This window comes from Marmota flaviventris, chromosome 3, assembly GCF_047511675.1.
Source record: "Marmota flaviventris isolate mMarFla1 chromosome 3, mMarFla1.hap1, whole genome shotgun sequence".
In the NCBI taxonomy this organism is placed as follows: domain Eukaryota; kingdom Metazoa; phylum Chordata; class Mammalia; order Rodentia; family Sciuridae; genus Marmota; species Marmota flaviventris.
This window is the reverse complement of record NC_092500.1, coordinates 21,258,878-21,279,913: the sequence shown is the minus strand read 5'-3', so window position 1 is coordinate 21,279,913 and position 21,036 is coordinate 21,258,878. Positions and strand designations below refer to the sequence as shown.

The following is a 21,036-nucleotide window of genomic DNA, read 5'->3' as shown; positions in this document are numbered from 1 at the left end:
AGATTTTCTCACAGTACTGGGGATTGAACCCAGGGGCATTTCACTACTGAGATACCTCCCCAGCCCTTTTTATTATTTGAGACAGGGTCTCACTAAGTTGCCCAGGCTGGGCATTATATTAACATTATAGTCTTTTATCTTAAGTTCTTTCTCATCTTGTGCAGATATATTTTATTTTAGCTTCAAATTTCCTTAAAGGAAATATTTTTCTCATTTTTGAAAGTCCTCTAAGGGTTTATAGTCCAAACCACGTATCAGGAATTTGAAGGTAACACAGTAGAACCTAATGAATAATAAAATTATCTAAAAATTATCTAAAACTTATAGTCAATGTTTTAGTGTTATCTTCTCATTTTTGTAATTTACCTCAAAATCTCTTGGGAATATATTTTCAATTTATTCTACAATGTTCCCATTGTGGTGAGAAAAAATAAACATGTTTATATCACTGACTATGCTATTAAACAGTCCAAATATAATTCCCTATATCTTTAAATCACTTTTCATTATTTATTTAAAATAGAAATCTTTAAAATGATATATTACTAGACTACAAATATTAAAACACTCATAAACATGATACATATTCTGCATTATAATCGAAATTCAAAAACTAAAAATTATGGAAATTATGTCATTGCCTAAGCAACACACATGCACAATAAGGTAACTAAAGAAGTCATAAAGTCAACAAGATACTAATTGAATTTCTAAAATTTTGAAAATTTTAATCTTAATAAAGTAGGCAACTATTTTTATGTTGTATGTACCTTTCTAGAAGCAAACCTTTACCTGTGCAAGCATGGGGAAGCCAAGGTTCCTACATCCATTACAAGGAGTCAGTGCTTCCCAAATTCCTGAAGGCCCACATGTGTTCTCATCATCGTCATCTTCTTCCACCTCTCCTGGTGACAAATTTATTGTAGATGAAGTTCTCTGAAATTAAATTTATATTGTACCAATATATTATCAATGCTATTTAGATATCTTAACATCAATCAAATTATATAAATTACTTGCTGTATATCTCAATAAACAAAAGTCAGCTTTTCCTTCCAGCCAGCTCTCTAGTTATGCCATGTGACTTAGAAAAAAAATGCATAAATCAATTTAAATTGAAAGTGAACAAACTGGATGGAAATGACTAAAATAACAAACTTCATAATGAAAAACAGGACATGATAATGACCCAAGAAAATATCTGAATAGTAATAAATGAAAAAAAAAATCTCACATTATCAAGTATTTAATGTAGGTATAAAATTAAGGGGAAAAGCAGTTAAAGAACTTGAAAGTAAATAGAAATTGCTAAAAAAAATGAACAAAAATATTCACCAAAAGCAAACTATAAAAGTATATCATAAAGTTTCATATCATAATGCGGTAATATTTTTAAAATTCCAACAAGACTCCCATGTTAACCTTACAAATTTACCTTTGTTACCTTCCAAATCCTACAAAAGAGACAGCAAAGAACTCATATAAATGTTTGAACCATAAGGACAAGGGCTACAGTATAGATGTTACTAGATAAGCAACAGCAAGAAAACTTTTGGACAATGATGGATAACTTTATTTAGATTAAAAAAGAGAAGGGTAGGTATTACTTGATTTAACAAACTTGAGAACAATGAAAGCAAAGTGCTTGCATGGGGGAAGAAGTGGAGGGATGGCTACCAGTAAAGGTATCAGTGTAGAGTTTCTTAAAAAGCATAAAAATTGGGCTGGGGTTGTGGCTCAGCGGCAGAGTGCTCGCCTAGCATGTGTGAGGCCCTGGGTTCGATCCTCAGCACCACATAAAAATAAAAAAATAAAGATATTGTGTTCATCTACAACTAAAAAATGAAAATATATTTAAAAAAGCATAAAACTCACTATCAGAGTCAGATCCCTAGTTTCATCTTCTCACTCAATCAGGAAACAAAACCTTCACCACTAGCAAAAAATTAGAGGTTTATTTTCCAAAAGAGTTGAAGCAAAGAGATTATAAATTCTAAGTATTCCTATACACTGAGCAAAGAGATGCCTCTCATAAAATGAGTAAGTCATAGCCTACATGCAGTAAATGAAAATTTTCAACTCATCAGTGCCTTTCCATATTTTCCTTAGAAAACATGACAGTCAGATTTCTGTTTCCTAGGTCAAAGACTAGAATATATTTCTTTAGAAACTGACTTCTGGTATAGTTTGAATATGATTTGTTCCCTCCAAAACTCACATTGGAGTTTAATGCCCATTGTGAGGCATTCAAAGGGTGGTTACTTAATCTAGCTATAGTGTTTGAAGTTAGGGCCTTTGGGAAGTGATTAGGATTGAATAAGGTCATCAAGGTGGAGTCCCCATGATTGAATTCTGGAGGCTTTAAAAGAGGGAAACCACACATTCATGTTGGGTTGCCCTTTCACTATCACTGCCTCAGGACTCTCCCAAGTTCATTGCCAGATATGGCCCCTCAGAATTAAACAACTAGTATTGTGAGCCAAAATAAACCTTTTTTAAAAAAACACTCTTTCCTTAAAATCTGTGGTATTGTTCAACTAATTAAAAAAAATAACTAAGACCACCTCCAAAAAAAAAAAAAAGATCTAGAAATTACCAGGAAAATGGTGAGGTCTATATTTTAATCTCTACTGTGAAACCCACCTATCAAAAACATCCATTCACATAAATAGTTTCTAATGTTTTAGTTAACTATAAATAAAAATCACCACATATTTAAAGAAATACCAAAATAAATATTTTTAAAAAACATTGGTTTCGTCGGAAGAATAGAAGATAATCTGCATCCATGAAACAAGAACAGAATGCTACAAAATAAATACACGCACACTTAAATTGCAACAGAAGTATTGGAAAATATATCTAAGGAAATTTCTCCAAAAGTAAAATCAAAGATGAGACATTAGAAGTTAAGAAAGCTAGGCAATTGAACAAACAGATTCAAAACCCGAACAGCAGAAGTTACAAACATTAGAAAGGAATAGAAATGGGAAGATAAATGAAATAACAAGAAATTTTGCAAGAACTGAAAAAAAGTTCCTTATTCAGAGAGGCTGTTGAATGTTCAACAGAGGGATTTTTAAAAATATATATGTATAACTTCATTTGAGAAAGGAATTTAGTCTTTTGCCCATTTATTGACTGGGTTATTTGCATTTTTGGTGTTAAGGTTTTTTATGTATTCTGAATATTAATCCCCTGTCAGAGAAGTAGCTGGCAAAGATTTTTTCCCATTCTGTAAGCTCTCTTCACACTCTAGTTTCCTTTGCTGTGCAGAAGCTTTTTAATTTGGTGCTGTCCCAGTTACTTATTCTTGATTTTATTTCTTGAGCTTAAGGAGACTTGTTAAAGAAGTCAATGCCTGCCTACATTACTATGTTGGACTATTGACCCCATGTTATCTTCAAGCAGTTACAAATTTTCTGGTCCACTTTAATTTCACTTATGAGAGATAGAAATCTACTTTCACTCTTCTACATATGGATATGCATTTTCCTAGCACCATGTGTTAAAAAGGCTATCATTTCTCCAACATACATTTTTAGCACCTTTGCAAAGTATTAGATATCTGTAGGTATGTGGGTTTGCCTATTTCTTATACTTTTCCACTGGTCTTCATGTTTATTTTTGATCCCAATACAAATAACCAACAAAAATATGAAAAACGTTCAACATATCTGGAAGTCATGAAAATACAAATGAAAACTACCTTGAGATTTCTCCTCACTTCAGTGATGCCAATCATCAAGAATACAAATAATAATAAATTCTGGCAAGAATGTCAGGAAAAAGATACACTCACATTGTTGGTCACAAATTAGTACAACCACTTTGGAAAACAGAATGGTGATCCAAAAAAAACTAGAAATGGAACTATCACATTACCCTGCTATCCCACTTCTCAGTATGATGATGATGATGATGATGATGATGATGATGAAGAAGAAGAAAGAAGAAGAAGAAGAAGAAAAGAAACATTCTATTGTTAAACCGTCTATCAATGTTTATAGCACACAATTCACAATAGCCAAGTTATGGAACCAGCTCAGGTGCCCATCAACAGATGAATGGATTAAGAAAATGTAGTATATATACATATCGGTTTAACTCAGCCATAAAAAGGAATGAAATTATGGCACTGCCAGTAAATGGATAAAACTAGAGAACATTATGCTAAATTAAATCATCTAGACTCAGAAAATCAAGAGTTGAATTTTTTTTCTCACATGTGGAATTTAGAGCAAAGTAAAGGGAAAAGAGGGGCGTGTAAGTATCATAGTTCATGAGGATAAAGGGAAGATCAGTGGAGTAGAAGAAGAAAATTGAGAAGGAGGGAAGAAGAATGGGAAAGAGAGAAAATGTGGAATGAATTTGATAAAATTACACTATGTGAATGTATAAAATCACAATGCATTCTACCTTAATACACATCAAATTAAAAACTAAATAAATAGAAGGAAGAGCAGTATAGAGTATAGAAAGGGGAATAGGGAAAGGGAGGAGGAGAAAGAGAAGGGGAGGTAAAGAGGAAGCACTGAGGCCTAAAATGGACCAAATTAAATTCTATGCACGTATGATTATGTCAAAATGAAGCCAAATACTATGTATAACTATAACGTGTTATAAAATCATTTTTATAAAAACATGAGACTAAACCAAATAGCTAAATATTGACAATATGAAAGCATTTATTTTGTGTGTGTATATATGTGTGTATATATATATAATATATATATTATACACATTTATATTATAAACATAAAGAAAAGGAACAAACTTGTCTAAAGAGCTTCACAATGTAGTGTTCAGCACAACACACAGATCATGATTATTGAAATGACTAAAGAATTCTACATATGGGATTGTAAATAACTCCTCCCCACAAATATACACCCTCAAAAAAAAAGGTGTTGCCTTTAAAAGTAAAACATAAGACCTTCTTTTTCCTTATATTTCAAAGAATTTGTTTTTAATTTTCCCTTTATCAATTGCCAGTAAATGAGAAACAATAAAATTAAATAGTCCCTTAATTAGTTGCTGCCTATAAAATACAATAACATCTATGCTATACTGAGAAATTACTATGTGATTTATATTATCATGGGACTCTTTTCCATTAATTATTTTTATTTACCCAACAGACCTTGGGAGCAGATATTCTTTTCCCCTCATCTTATAAAGAGAGGTCAAGTAAAACCTGAAGTCTCAGAGCTGGTAAGTAAGAAAAAAAATAAAAATTCTACAGCCAGACTATAGGTAGACCTTATGCTTACTTAACCACTCTGTTACAGGACACCTTATTTGGCACAACATGCTATAAAAGAAAATATAATAAAAAATCAAGATGATATAGCTGCCATTTTAAAAAGGAGGTATATATTTTCTTTGTTTCCACTACATTATGATAACTCCTGAGAGCATTTTGCCACCTGTGACAGTCAGTGAAATTTTCTATAATTTGGAACACAGAAGCCCATCATTCATAAATATACATTTGTCCAACCAGTAATAAAAGGTAATTATCACAGAGATTTTTTAATCCTACAGATTATCTGGGTAAAATATATATGGGAAATCTAAAGCTTTATCCTAACAAGAACATCTATAGGATTGATCATCAATATGTTGTTCACAAACGTGAATAAAAGTCAAATTGGCATTTTTGTCACTAATTCATGATTAGCTACTGGTTTTGACCTCAGAGATGAAATTGCATGGCATTATAAACAATTGCACACCTGGTTAAGAACTGTCTACATCTCATAGATTGACATTTCATTTCACTAGTTCCTTTGTTTTTGTTAAAGGTACTGTAATTATCTAATCCAATTATGTGGTAAAGTTCTTACATCTCTTTCTTCTAAGGAAAAAAAAATATTGATATCTCTTCCCTACTCAAGTCTCCAATTATTTCCCATTACATGGCAAATAATATCCTAATTCTTTCAAATGACTTCAAGATTCTATGATTAAACTACTTTTCAGCCTTTTTTCCTATTCAATTTTACTCACTCCAGATTACAACCAAGTAGAATTATTCACCCTTGCCTAATCATGCTCCATGCTTTTATTTGCATCTTCTACCTTAATTCTCTGTTTTCAGCATACTGCAGTGGTTAAGCACATATCCTCTAAAATTAGACAGTCCTGAATTTGAGTTATAATTGTCCCACTATCTGATAGTTTTCAGCAGATATGTCCATTGTCAGTCTTACTAGCATTATTTATGCAATAGAAAATAACATTGAGGGTTTTTTCCTAATAATTAAACGAAGTAATGAATAAAAAGTGCCTGATACATGATAGGTCTCAATAAATATTAGCTTTCTAATATATTATTTTCTTATAATTTTATATATGAGAAATACAGTTGATATTTCATCTCTTACATAAAAATTTTCAGATCTATCACAAACAAAAATAATGTCACTCACTTCTAAATGTCTGTGACTATGTAAATGTGCAAAGTGTATTTTGGTATTTCACATATACACTGAAATCATAGATGACATATTGGCAAAGAGCATTGGTTGTGAAGTCAAATAGATATATACATTCATGTCCTAGCTCTGACATTTCCAAGCTATGTGATATTAAGAAAATCACATAATCTTATTAATCCTCAGTTCCCTTATCTGCAAAAGTATGTAAATAATAATTCCCATTTTGATAGGACTATATAAGCATACAATTAACTGCTTGACAGTGACTGGTACATAAAAATAAATTCTGCTATTTTTGTTATTATATTTATTCTGAAAAAGTTGTGTATATACAGTGTGCTCATGCATAAACATACGTACAAACACAATGTGGCTTTCCTACCCTATTTAATTGTAAGTTATTGGAAAGAAAACATTGCCTTATTCATATCTATATCTCATATAATGTTTGTTCATAATTGAACTTCATAAATATTTATTGAATAAATGAACCATCATTTTCATTTGGTCACCTAGAAAATTTAACTAATATTAAGGGGAATATAAAATTGTATCACAAATATCATGGATTAATATTTTAGTTTTATTTCATATTAATCATTACCAATAGCTTTATCAGAAATGAAGACATTTATCAGTGGTTTAGCACTGCCCCCTAAAGACATTACAGAAATTTGCTACCTAAAACCATATTTTAACTTATTTCAATAAAAAAAAATATCTTGGAAAGATTTTATCAAACCAAATCAAATCTTCAATTATATATGGAAAAGAAGTCACATAAACACACATAAACTCCAAGGATTTCCTTTATTTCACATGCCTTTTATACATTTTACTAAAGATATGACTATGTTCTAAAGTTGTGAAAAACTGGACATTTTTCTACAGAGAAAAGGCCTAAATCTATAGACTTTGAGCCTATTATCTTTCTTAGTTACTACATGATTATTATATAGAAGAAAGGATCGAATACTTCACATTGTTGCAAAGGAAAAAGAGTCATAATACATGTTTATGGGAAGACAAATTTGAACTCTATGAAAGAAAAAAAAAATACTAGAATAATTATATCATCAAATAAAGAAGAAATGAAATTTCCCTGGTGTGTCTGTGACTCTGTGGGTGTGTAATTTTTCATACATTTTATATGTAATAATTATTATCTAATTACATATGATAGTGGTTTGTAATTTATAAAATGTTTTTGGTATAGAATATACAATAAAGTAGATAAGGATTATACCTGTTTTACAAATAAAGAAACTCAAGCAAGCTCAAGTTGTTACTCAGCTTGATGTTACCAAATCATATATAATACAAGTACTACAATTGTTTTTAATATTTGTTTTTTACTTGTAGGTGGACACAATGACCTTTATTTATTTATTTATTTTTTAATGTGGTGCCAAGGATCAAACCCAGTACCACATGAATGCTAGGCGAGTGTTCCACAGCTAAGCCACAACCACAGACCCCCAAGTCCCACAACCTTTTGATCACACTGTGGAAGTAAGCTCCTAATTACTGGAGTTCTTCAAAGGAACAACAGATGTTCAAGCCAATTTAATAGAACTATCAAGACAAAGGAACTACATAAAAAGGCAGAATTCAGGAAGGAACCCATAAGAAATGGAGATCTAAAACAAAGAACAATTTGGAATGGTTAACTAATCTACCCTACCTTACAGCATACTCACAGGTCTTTTAGTATTTTCTTTTCAAAACTGAAAATGTTTTGATTTTTATGAAATTTAAAAGAATGCATGCTTATTAAAAATAAATAATTCAAAATAAAAGATTAAAAAGAAGAAAGATATGCTTTCCTAAACTCACTCCTTTGGTAAATATTAAGTGAATGTCCTTCCAAACTTTTCATCCTTGTCTGATGACTTTCTCAAAATAAATTAATAAATGTACAATTGTATACTAAAGAGAACAACCATTCTCAATTGTGTATATATTGTCAATGTTCTCTTTTAACCTATTTTCCACATAGTAACCAGAGAAATTCTTATTTCATAGGACAATGATTGGTAGTTAGCTTCTTCCCTAAAAGCATTGAATAGCATTTCATTGTTTTTCAGATAAAATTTAAAATTACTTTTTTACATTTTTATAGGTGCACTATAATTATACATAATAGTAGAATTCATTGTTTCCTATTTATACATGCATATATGACATAATTTGGTCAATTTCATTCCCCAGTACCTCCCTTTTTCCTCCCTTTCTTCCCTCCTCTTGATACCCTTCCTCTACCCTACTAGTTTCCCTTCTATTTTCATGATATTCCCGCTTTATCCACCTTTTTTTTTTCTCTAGCATCCACATATGAAAGAACATATATAACCCTTGATGTTCTGAGTCTGGTTTATTTCCTTAACATGATAGTCTCCAGTTCCGTGCATTTTCCTACAATTAACATAACTTCAATCTTCTTCACCACTGAGAATAGCCCATCAAAGGATTTTGTATATACAGCAAATTATCTTTATCCATTCATCTGAGGACAGATACCTAGACTGGTTTTATAACTTGACCACAGAGCATTGCACTACCATAAACATGGGTCATAGTAAAAGGGCTTTAATTCTTTAGGATAAATTCAGAGGAGTAGTATAGCTGAGTCACCTCCTTGTTCCATTCCTAGTCTTTCAAGGAATTGTTTTCCATAGTGGTTGTATTAATTTACAATCCCAAGAACAGAGGATAAGTGTTACTTTTTCCTCATATGACATCCCAGCATTTATTTTTATTTATTTTTTATTTTTTTAATATTTATTTTTCAGTTTTCGGCAGACACAACATCTTCGTTTTGTATGTGGTGCTGAGGATGGAACCCGGGCCGCACACATGCCAGTCGAGTGCACTACCGCTTGAGCCACATCCCCAGCTCCCCAGCATTTATTTTTATTTGTATTCTTGATGACTGCCATTCTAACTTGAGTGCAATGAAACCTCAGTGTAGCTTTGATTTACGTTTTCCTGATAGATAAAATGGTGAATATTTTTTTATCTGTTTGTTGGCCATTTGTCCATTGTTGAGAATTGTCTGTTTAGTCCATTTGACCATTTACTGATTGGGTTATCTGCGGTTTTAGTGGTAAGTTTGAGTTTTTTATGTTTTCAGAATATTAACACATTGTAGGAAGAATACCTGGCAAAGATTTTCTCCCATTCTGTAGGTTTTTGTCATCATGGTCCTAAATTGTTTTCTTTGCTGTGCAGAAGCTTTTTAAATTCCATTCCATTAATTCTTGATATTATTTCTTGAGATTAATTAGTCCTTTTGAAGAAGTCATTGCCTATGCCTATATATTGGGGTATTGATTCTGTTTTCTTAGAGCAGTTGCAAAATTTTTGTCTAATTCCTAGTCTTTGATTCATTTATAATTTGATTTCTGTATAGGGTGAGAAATAGGGATCTGGTTTCATTATTCTACATATGGATATCAAGAGTACTCAACACCATGTATTTAAAAGGCTGTCTTTTGTTCAATGTATGTTTTAGACAACTCTTGTCAAGGATCAGATAACTATCTGTGTAGTTTTCTCTGACTTCTGTTTTATTCCATTACTCTGCAGATCGGTTTCTATGCCAGTACCATTGTAATTTTGTTACTAAAGCTTTGTAGTTGTTAATGGTTTAAATATAAGGTGTCCACCCAAAAGCTCATGCGTGAGATTGGCTTATGAGAACCTTAACCTACCAGTGTGTTATTCCCCTGATAAGGATTAACTGAGTGGTGACTGTAGGCAGGTAGGGTATAGCTTGAGGAGGTGGGTCATTGGGGGTGCACCTTTGGAGTTTATATTTTATGAGCTGAACTTAGTCTCTTTCTCTCTGCTTCTTGGTGCAGTCTTCCTCTACCACACTCTTCCATCATGATGTCCTGCTTCACCTCAGGCTCTGAGGAATAAAGTCATCCATCTGTAGACTGGAGCATCTGAAACTGTGAGGCCCAAATAAACTTTCTCTCCTCTAAAAATTATTCTTGTCAGGTCTTTTGGTCACAGCAAATAAAAAGCTGACTAAAACAGTAGTATAATTTGAAATCAGGTATTGTGATGCTTCCAATATCATTCTTTTTGTTCAGAATTGTTTGGGCTATTCTGGGTCTTTTATTCTCCATGGGAATTTTAAGAACTGTTTTTAGTTCAAAGAAGAATCTCATTGGGATTTTGATGGAGACTATGTTAAACCTGTAGATTGTTTTTGGTAATATGACCATCTTAACATTAATTCTGCTTATCCATGAACATAGGAGGTCTTTCTATCTTCTAGTATCTTCTATTATTTCTTCAGTACTCTTTAATTTTCACAGTAGATATCTTTCAACTCCTTGGTAAGATTTGCTTCTATGTCTTCTATGTCTTTATTATTTCTTGTCACTGTTTGAGGCTATTGCAAATAGAATTGTTTTCATATTTTTTGGCAGGGTCATTTTTGGCATATAGAAAATCCATTAATTTTTATTTATTGATTTTTTTCATGTTTCTAGTTTGTTGAATTTGTTCATCAACACTGGAAGTCTTCTGGTGGAGTTTTTTTTTTGGAGGGGGGGGTCTTAAAAGTATAGAATCATATTGTCTTCAAACAGTAATTATTTGACTTCTTTTTTCCCCATTCATATTCCTTTTATTTTATTTCCTTCTTTTGCCTAATTTTTCCTATATTGAATAGGAGTAGTGATAGTGGACACCCAGGTCTTGTTCGGTTGATTTTTTTAGAGAAAAACTTTCAGTTTTTTTCCATTCAGTATGATGTTGGCTTTGGTAAGTTTTATAATATTAAGGCAAGTTTCTTCTATCCCTAGTTCTTTTCATGTTTTTATCATACATGGGAGCTGAATTTTGTGCAAGGCTTTTTCTACATCTATTGAGATACTCATATGATTTTTTTTCTTTGATTCTATTTATGTGGTGAATGTATTGATTTGTGTATGTTGAACCATTCTTGTATCCCTGGAATGAAAACAGTTTAATCTTAAAAGATGTATGATTTTATTGTGTTATTGAGCATGATTTGCTAGCATAATATTAAGATTTTGCATCTATATTCCTGAAGGATGTTTGGTCTGCAGTGTTTTCTCCTTGATACATCCTTTTCTGATGCTGGTATCAGAGTGATACTGGCTTCACAGAATGAAATTGGAAGTGGTCCCCCTTTTCTATCTGATGGAATAATTTGAGGAGTATTGGCATTGGTTCTTTCTTTTCTTCTTTTTTAAATTTTTATTTATTTATTTGTTTGCTTGCTTGTGTGTTTATTTACTTGTTTTTTTTGTACTGGGGACTTATCCCATGGGTACTTTACCACTGAGCACATACCCAGCCCTTTTTATTTTTTGGTCCTTTTTATCTGTATAGTTCTCTCCTTTCTGTTTTTCTGCCTCCAAATTATAATTGGCTCAGTCTTCCTTAACACAGTGAAACTACTTGATTTTCTCTTTTTCCTTTTTGTGATGTGTTTAAGCTATGTATCTAGGCAGAAAGCAGAAGTAATAGCAGTTTGTCTCCTGTGTTTTCTATCAGGCATCAGAGCCTTCTTTCATCTTATAATCTGATAATAGAAGATTATTTTGTCCAGTATTCTAGAACTTTTAAAAAGGAGTTATTTCACACCCTATTGTTACTTCAGGGAAGTCTAACAAAGCAACTCTTCAAAAATAGTCATATATTTATTTCTGTCTATTCATCTTAGAGCTTTCATCACTTCTCACATTTGTCTGGTTAAATCATCCCCTTTCCTCTATTTTGTATGAATTCTTTAAATATGTTAATATTCCCTCATCCCATATTTATCCCTTGAAATTAGTCATTTCCTTCCACAGTTATGCTTTGTTGCCAATTTTACAATTTCAAGATAAGTAAATGGTCCTGGGAAAATAATTCTACTATCACATAGTCATCATTCAACTATTAATTTTGCATCAATAGAGACATACACTTAAAATCAATCTGAGCTTCTTGCAAAGATAACGTCAGTACTACTTAAGCTAATTTAATTAAAAATTATATTGTTTACACCTGATATTTTTTAGAATTCATTTAAATTAATTAAAAATGTAGTGATCAAAAATTACTGTCTTGGAAGCTAAATCTGAAAATGAGGGAGTAAAAGCCCAATATTATGTCATAAACATTGAACTTAAAGTATAAAAAAATACACACATAAATGTACAGTAAAACTAGACCAAAAGTATAAACATTACAGATCAAAACAAGGTGCTAGGAAAACATTTTTTTTAAAGGAGTAATTATTTTCAACCATGGAGAGTGAAGGAGAGAAGTAAGAGAGTGCTGAGAAATAGTACCTCATGAGATAAAAATTCTACCCAGAAAGGAAAGAGGGAATAAAAATGAGGCCAAGGGATTGCATGATCATGGCAGCATGAATTCAATGGCTGTTTGGAAATAAGCCATTTGAAAAAAATAAGACGAAAGGCATGGTGGGGAGATGGGACAGAAAAACAAATCAGGGCTCTGATGTGGGAAGCAGCCAATTTAAAACAGGTCCACTAATGTCAACAATTTTCTACTTGTAATTATATTTCAATTTAAAAAATAGGTTTTGGGCTGGGGATGTGGCTCAAGTGGTAGCACGCTCGCCTGGCATGCGTGCGGCCCAGGTTCAATCCTCAGCACCACATACAAAACAAAGATGTTGTGTCCGCCAAAAGCTAAACAAAAAAAATAAATATTAAAAAAAATTCTCTCTCTCTCTCCTCTCTCACTCTCTCTTTAAAAAAATAAAATAAAAATAAAAAATAGGTTTTATGTGGTTGGGTACAAGGCATTCAGAGACTATTTCTCTTACCTGAATTATCAAAGTACACATGTGCAAACAACTCAATCTATTGTTTTAAATTATTTGATAGATGTTACATGAAGTATATTTTCTGTTATTTATGTATTCTGCAAAATGACTAGCACATTTCTAAGCACACCACATGTACATACATTTTGACTGGACAACTCTGCTTCTTTCCAGTTCCTTATTTCCTCTTTAGACTAGAGTAAAATAGAAATGCACCTGGTAATAATGTATATGTAAATATGCTCAAATATGCATGAACATGTGTGTATTGAACTAATAAAACAGAAAATAATAGGTATATGTCATCAGGAAAATACATGAAGAAAGACTTCTAATAATCCTACAATCAAAAGAAAAAAATTTTTCATTAACATAGTAATATTTTATCATTTTCAATATATAATTATATGTTCATTGCCATTTTTCATCTTCCTACTATATATACTCTTTTCTTATATTTTCATCCACTTTCTGGGGAAGCAGTTATACAGAAGTAAAATACTAGGGAAAAAGTGTATAATTTAAGTGTCTATAAATGAGCAAAACTTTTGATGAAGCATTTAATATTAAAAAATAGTGAATACAAGTTGGACATTAAATCTGCTATATCAGCAGAAAACTTATTAACCTTACGTTATAATGGTAGAGGTAGAAAAAATGAAATGTGAATAGACATTGAGGATTTTGTACAGTCTGTTAATATTGGTAAGGAAAGGTTAAGGACATACTTCTGCCAAGATATGTGGGACAGATGATTTAGACTAATGATTTGATATTTTGGGTGAGTTCTATGATTTACATTATTGAGTTGAGGACATTATACAATGAGAAAGTTTTCAGGGTTTTTCTATTAGAAAATATATTTTACTATAAACTTTAACAAAATAAATGTCAAAGCAACTAGATATGATTTCCATTTTTCTCCATTTCTCATATACAAGGACATATCATGTTGATATACAGAGATAAGTGTGCATGTAAAGATGAAATTATGTAAACAAAATGGAAAATTAGATCATAATTTCATCAAAGCATGTAGCAGCAAAAAATAAAGATATTTTTAAGTATTTAAATATACTATGACTCATTTTTTAAAAGACTTGAAGTTTTTTTTAAATACATATAACAAGATTATATAATTTAAAAAATTATACCTTTGCAGAAGGTATTTTGGCTGGGTATGTGTGTGTATTAAATATACCTGGTAAATTTATGTTTTTAAGTGCAGATAATTCAAAATTTTTTGTAATGTTTTAAAAAGTTATATGTCCTGACAGAAATTATTCAGTTTCGTGGTCTTGGTTTATAACTGACTCATGCTCAAGATAAATTATACTTCAGATTATTTTCTAATCCTAAAAGTATATTCATCAGTTTCACTTACCAGAGTGAATACTATGGTATTCATACTACAAGGAAGAAAATGGATCTGGATTAAATCTTCAGAAGCAAAGTTTGGGGGTCAATTTCCCACTTTAAGACCCAAATTGAATGGATCAAGGACATTAGACCTAGACATTAGAAGAAAATGTAGGCCCAAATCTCCACCATGGCAGCTAAGAAGCCAATTTTCCTCAACAAGACTCCTGAAGCACAAGACGTAAAATCAATGTATGAGTGTAACTATTTCCACAGAGCATTGCCAACACTTATTATTATTTTTATTCTTAATAGCTTCCATTCTGACTGTGTCAGATGAAATCTTAGAGTAGTTTTGATTTGCATTTCTCTAACTGCTAGAGATGTTGAACATTTTTTCATATACTTGTTGATTGATTACATCTTCTGAGAAGTGTCCATTCAATTCTTTAGTCCACTTATTGATTGGGTTATTTGGGTTTTATAGTGTTAAGATTTTTTAGGTCTTTATATATGCTAAAGATATTAGTGCTCTATCTGATGTGCATGTGGTAAAAATTTGCTCCCATTCTGTAAGCTCTCTATTCACCTCACTGATTGTTTCTTTTGCTGAGAAGAAGCTTTTCAGTTTAAATCCATCCCATTTATTGATTCTTGATTTTAATTCTTGCAATATAGGAGTCTTATTAAGGAAGTTGGGGCCTAATCCAACATGATGAAAATTTGGGCCTGCTTTTTCTTCTATTAGGTGTAGGGTCCCTGGTTTAATTCCTAGGTTCACTCTGAGTTGAGTTTTGTGTATGATGAGAGGCTTAATTTCATTTCACTACAAATGGATTTCCAGTTTTCCCAGGACCATTTGTGTAAGAGGCATAGAAGGCAGTATGGAGATTCCTTGGAAAACTTGGAACAGAACCACCATTTGACCTAGCTATCCCACTCCTTGGTTTATGCCCAAAGGACTTTAAAACAGTATACTACACTGATGAAGCTACATCAATGTTTATAGTAACTCAATTCACAATAGCTACATTGTGGAACCAACCCAGATGCTCTTCAGTAGATGAATGGATAAAGAAAATGTGGTATATATACACAAAGGAATATTACTCAGCATTAAAAGAGAAAAAAATCATGGCATTTGCAGGTAAATGGATGGAGTTGGAAAATATCGTGCTAAGTGAAGTTAGCTAAAATGCCAAAGGACAAATGTTTCCTCTGATATGAGGATACTGATCCATAATGGGAATGGTGGGGAATTCCTCATGAGAGGAATGGAAGAACTTTAGATAGGGCAAAGGGGATGAAGGCAAAGGGAGGGAGCATGGGGAAGGAAAGCAGTGGAATGAGATGAATATTATTACCCTAAGTACATGTATGAAGACATGAACGGTGTGACTCTACTTTGGGAACAACTAGAGACATGTAAAATTGTGCTCTATATGTTTATTTTGAATTGAAATGTATTCTGCTGTCATGTATAACACATTAGAATAAATAAATAATTTTTACAAAAACAATAAGCAGAGAGAATAATAGAAGTTCACTGGATTAGACAAATGGGGATCAAGGGAAGAGAGTGGGGATAGGAATAGGAAAAAGAGTAGAATAAATCAGACATAACTTTTCTATTTTCATATATGAAAGCACAACCAGTATAACTCCACGTCATGTACAACAACAAAAATGGGAAGTTATACTCTATGTATGATATGTCAAAATACATTCTACTGGAATGTATAACTAAAAATAACAAATAAAACTTCAAAAAAAAGAATTAGATTGAAATAAATTGTTACACTATGAAAATAAAGAATATATGATCCTAGATAAATAAACCTGAGTAAAGGCTAGAAAGAAAATAATCAAAGATATAACAGAAGAAAACTTTCCAAAGTCAAGAAAGAGCATTGCCTGGAAAACTCAATGAAAAAAAAATATCTAGACATATTCTGGCAAAATAATTAATTCTAAGGAAAAACAATAACCTATTCAAGCTTTCAGAATGAGTATTCTATTATACTAATCAGGATATTTACATTCAAGCAACAGAAATTTGGTTAACCTGTTTACATATACTGGGGAAACCCATTTACTTAAACTGATCAAGTAAAGCAAAAAAATTATGTAAATATTGGGTAGCTCTATGAATAAATGAGAATCTTGAAGAATCAGACTCTGATAAGACACTACTGGAATCTCAACTCTGCTATAACCAAAGTAACTTGGATATCTTTACCAATATTAAGTTTTTTTGCATCCTAAATAACAACAACAAAAAAATTCCAAAATCCACCACACCTATATCAAGAGTATCACACTGATCTTATGAAATATTATAAGCATCAGATAATATAAAATATAAATAGAATACTTATGAATAAAATTTTAACTCAAAAACTTTATAGCCAGCAAATTTACCATCTATGTTTAAAAACAAGACTTATAAAATGCAGCATTTATGAATAATTTAAGACAATAAAAATTTTCCAATTCAAATATAAATGTCATTTTATCAAGGGACAAAATAGAAATCAAAATGGTGTGATAAAATTTTTCCAATTCAAAGATAAATGTCATTCTATCAAGGGACAAATTAGAAATCAAAATGTGTAGAATAAAGGATAATTAGTGAACACTGAAATCAATTAAATATAATATTTTAAGTATAATAATATTTGTTAATACAGTCATAAAATATGGTGTTAATATGTTCTTTATATTCAGGTGAAATACCACAAATTCAAGGAGTTGAAAATTATTGAAACTTGGGAGTTAAAATATGCCAACTGATTATAAAAAAATACTTAAAAACTAAGATTTTCTACATGTGAGCAAAATCCACTAGAAGACATAATGGGGAAAGAACATGATTCAAAAAATTTAAAAATCAAAAATCAAAACAGCTAACAATAACCTTAATAAGAAATGGTGGGGGCCCTAGATAAATAAAATTATATAAGTATAAAATATAAAATATATATTAAGAAACACAGGAAAAATAATTTAAATGGAGAGAAATTTCAGAGCACTGATGGCTGAATGTTCCAAAGATGGTAAACAGTCCTCAAATAAAAGTATATTAATTACAATTATAATCAAAATTTCTACAGACTCTGTAAAGTGAGGGCAGAAATTATGTCAAATATTATCATATCAGAGACTAGTAGAAATACACATAACAGATATGAGTTTAACAATAAATACTTTTCAATGAATGGTTAAAGTAATAAATTATTCCTAAATGTATTTGAAAGAAAAGATAGTAAAAGGAAATTAAAATCCACTAAAAAAATAAAGAAGATTAAAGAAACTAAATAAGTCATGAAAAAGTTGATAACTTGTATAAAAAGGAAAACACTATAGTACTTGTGAAAAGTGATAGAAGAAATAATCCTAGTTCAGAATTTAATATATAATCTTTATTATATAAATATCTATGGAGAATGAGTAGATTATTCAATAAACTATGGTTAAAAATAAAGTTTTGCAGGGGAACACAAAAGTTCTTATGTACAGCAGAATTTGAAATCATTGAATTAAAGTTTGTTGTGTAGAAAAATAAGCACTTTTTTAGAAAGATCTTTCTAATGAAAACTATAGTAAATATAATAAAAATAATTTAAATACTTCATTTACTTAAATTCTTTAAATCATTAAAAAAGATTTAAGTCCTGTATTTGAACAATAATATCAATAAAGATTATGAAAACCTAGGAATATTATTTACAACAAATACAACAAAGTAATAATATTCTTAATATGCAAGACTTCATGCAGCAATAATCAAAATTGCCTATTAAATGAAAAACATACAAAAGATTTGAACTGATAATTTTAAAAGAAGACAACTGATCACTGTTCATACTCATTAGTTTCACAGAAATGAAAATTCAAATAGCAAGGTAACATCTTTTATTGATCAAGGTGGCATTTTTTTAAAACCGTAATACTCAATGCTTGTGAGGAGTTTTGCATTGGAAAGATAAATTGGTAAAAAATATTTCAAGAAATAAATTGGTAAAGAGCATAAGGAAACTCAAAATAAGGTCCCTTCTCTTTCATATCTCTTCAGAAATTCTACTTCTAGATAGTTATACTGGTGGAATAAACATAGGTCATATGCATGTCCAATGATATTCATTAGGTAATTGCTGTAAAAGCAAATAATTGAAAAACTCTGATGTCTAACAGAAAAACACTATTAAATAAATTGGGATATATCCATATAATCAAATATTTAATATCTTTAAAATATTCTCTGAAAATATTCCATAATATGCAAAAATGTTTAAAATTACTATGTCATACTGTTTTAAAAAGCAGACGAAATTTGATGAGTTTTTAATTATAATAAAAATCAGAGCCAGCTCAAAATAGACAATGGTCAATCTGAATTTTTTTCTTTATGTGTTTATGAATTTTGTAAACTCTATAACTAAATTTGACTACTTTTCTAATCAGACAAATATTGCTGCTTTTATATACTTTACTGAAAGTATTTTGCCTCTACCATTTTAATTTCAAGAGGATTTGTGCCTAAGGCACAAAGTTTTTTACTTAATAGCATTTATCATAGTATTACTTAAAACAAATTGGTAGACAAGTAAAGGTTTAACCAATAATTAAAGTATGCTATCTTCATATATTAGCATATTATTACTATAAATAACATTATCGAAATAATTACTGGAAGGGGAAAAATCTCATAATAAAAAAATGAAGATACAAAATGCATAGCATGATTCTGGTTTCATATTTATAGTCACCTGCATATGAAAAAAGATAAAACATATTAATGACAGTTGAATTCTCCTTTTATTTTTCATGCATATAATTTTTCTAAGCTATTCATAATAAGAAAAGAATAAGTGTGTTTTTAAAGAAAAAATGGAAAAATATTTCCCATATGACTTTAGTAATTGAATACTGATTTATTGAAATGTCTCAGAAAACAGAAGCAATCCTAAGAACTTATTTCATAATTCCAAATATTAGCTTAACAATTTCTATTTTTCAATTTATAAAAATAAGGATTTAATTTCATCATATATATTAAGATAAATAAAAAGTATTAATTTAAAGTATTTCATTAATGGTCTTTTCTATGAGTTTATAAAATATGTTCTTGGTTGTCATTCCTTTTTATGTTTCTTGCTTCTAAAAATGTTAAAATAACATGATGTATTGCCATATACCTCTGTGCAGGCAAAATCTGGAAGACAAATAGAAAAAAAAATGTAGTTCCTACAGTTGGCAAGAACTACCAAAATCCTTAGGACTTTAGTTTCATACACGTTAAATTATAAAAAGTTACAAGTTAACTTGATTTAAAGGGTGTGAGAAAATAGGGAGAAAACTATCTACTGACACAGTAGAACAAACAGGAAGGACTAAGGTGCATACCTTTATTCTTACTGACATATCTGCCAAACGAATCATATAAAATTCAATATTGAATGTATTCAGATTAATAATGCTTATCAAAAATAATTTTAAGAGAATCTTAATTAGAAGTTTCCAAACACTAAAAACAATTTACTAAAAACAATTAATTTGCAGTTAATCTTTAGGTTTTTTTTTTCCTGCTCAAATATCTTTTGCTCTCTTGCATCTTTCATGGCCTATATCTTATATCTAGTTTCTAGCCTTATCCCCTGTTTCTAGGTCCCCAATAGATATGTGATCAAGAAAGTCATGCACCATGACAAAACTGACAGGAGTAAAGTCTTACAAGCCTATAAATTATCCCCCAACAATGATTGTAGTTTCTTCTTTGTTTTCTTTTTTCCATTCCTAAGGCTACTCAAGAAAAGAGTAAATAATATATCATTAATAATACATAAATTAGAAATGGTTGGGGGAGGAAGGAATGTGATTAATATATTTAAAACTATATCTGTGGGAAACAATTTCAAAGTGTTTCCCATAAAATATGTTATAATTAGATTCTCTTCTGAAACTGTTAGCACTTTGAAATAAAATCAAGCCTGTGCTGCTAAAAACACTGTTACCTGCAGTTAACTCCTACCAGTGATCCAAATGACCCAGTCAAATCTCCAGCTGCTTGTGTTATTCAGAATAAATTCTCCACTTATTCAATAGATCCACAAGAGAAAGCAGTTCAGTTAAAATTATCCACTAAAACTCTATCTTAGAAACAATGGCCATGCCTCAAAAAGAGGAGAAATTTGAGGAGTCATTCTATAATACACCTTTCCAGAAATACCTGAATAAATAGAACTTAGTCTGTTTTAGAGAGTTCAAGACTAGGATTCTTGGGAAGGACAGCCTATGTCCATATTGTCCATTCCTTTTTCCTAAGTCACTAGTGGGGGCTTCTAGAAATAGAAAAGGACTGATGTCTACTCTTGGAGGCTGAAGAATGACCAAGACTCATCGGAGATCTCA

General features: G+C 30.8%; 1 protein-coding gene across 6 annotated transcripts in view; it reads right to left on the bottom strand.

Annotated features, from left to right (window-relative positions):
* Anks1b (ankyrin repeat and sterile alpha motif domain containing 1B) overlaps positions 1–21,036 on the bottom strand; it is a 1,114,759-nt gene that overhangs the window by 792,224 nt on the left and 301,499 nt on the right. For all 6 annotated transcript variants that reach the window (XM_027947591.2, XM_027947674.2, XM_027947839.2 and 3 more), the window contains exon 9: positions 793–936. In XM_027947591.2, the coding sequence (XP_027803392.1) occupies positions 793–936 (144 nt within the window). The remainder of the gene's footprint in view (positions 1–792; positions 937–21,036) is intronic.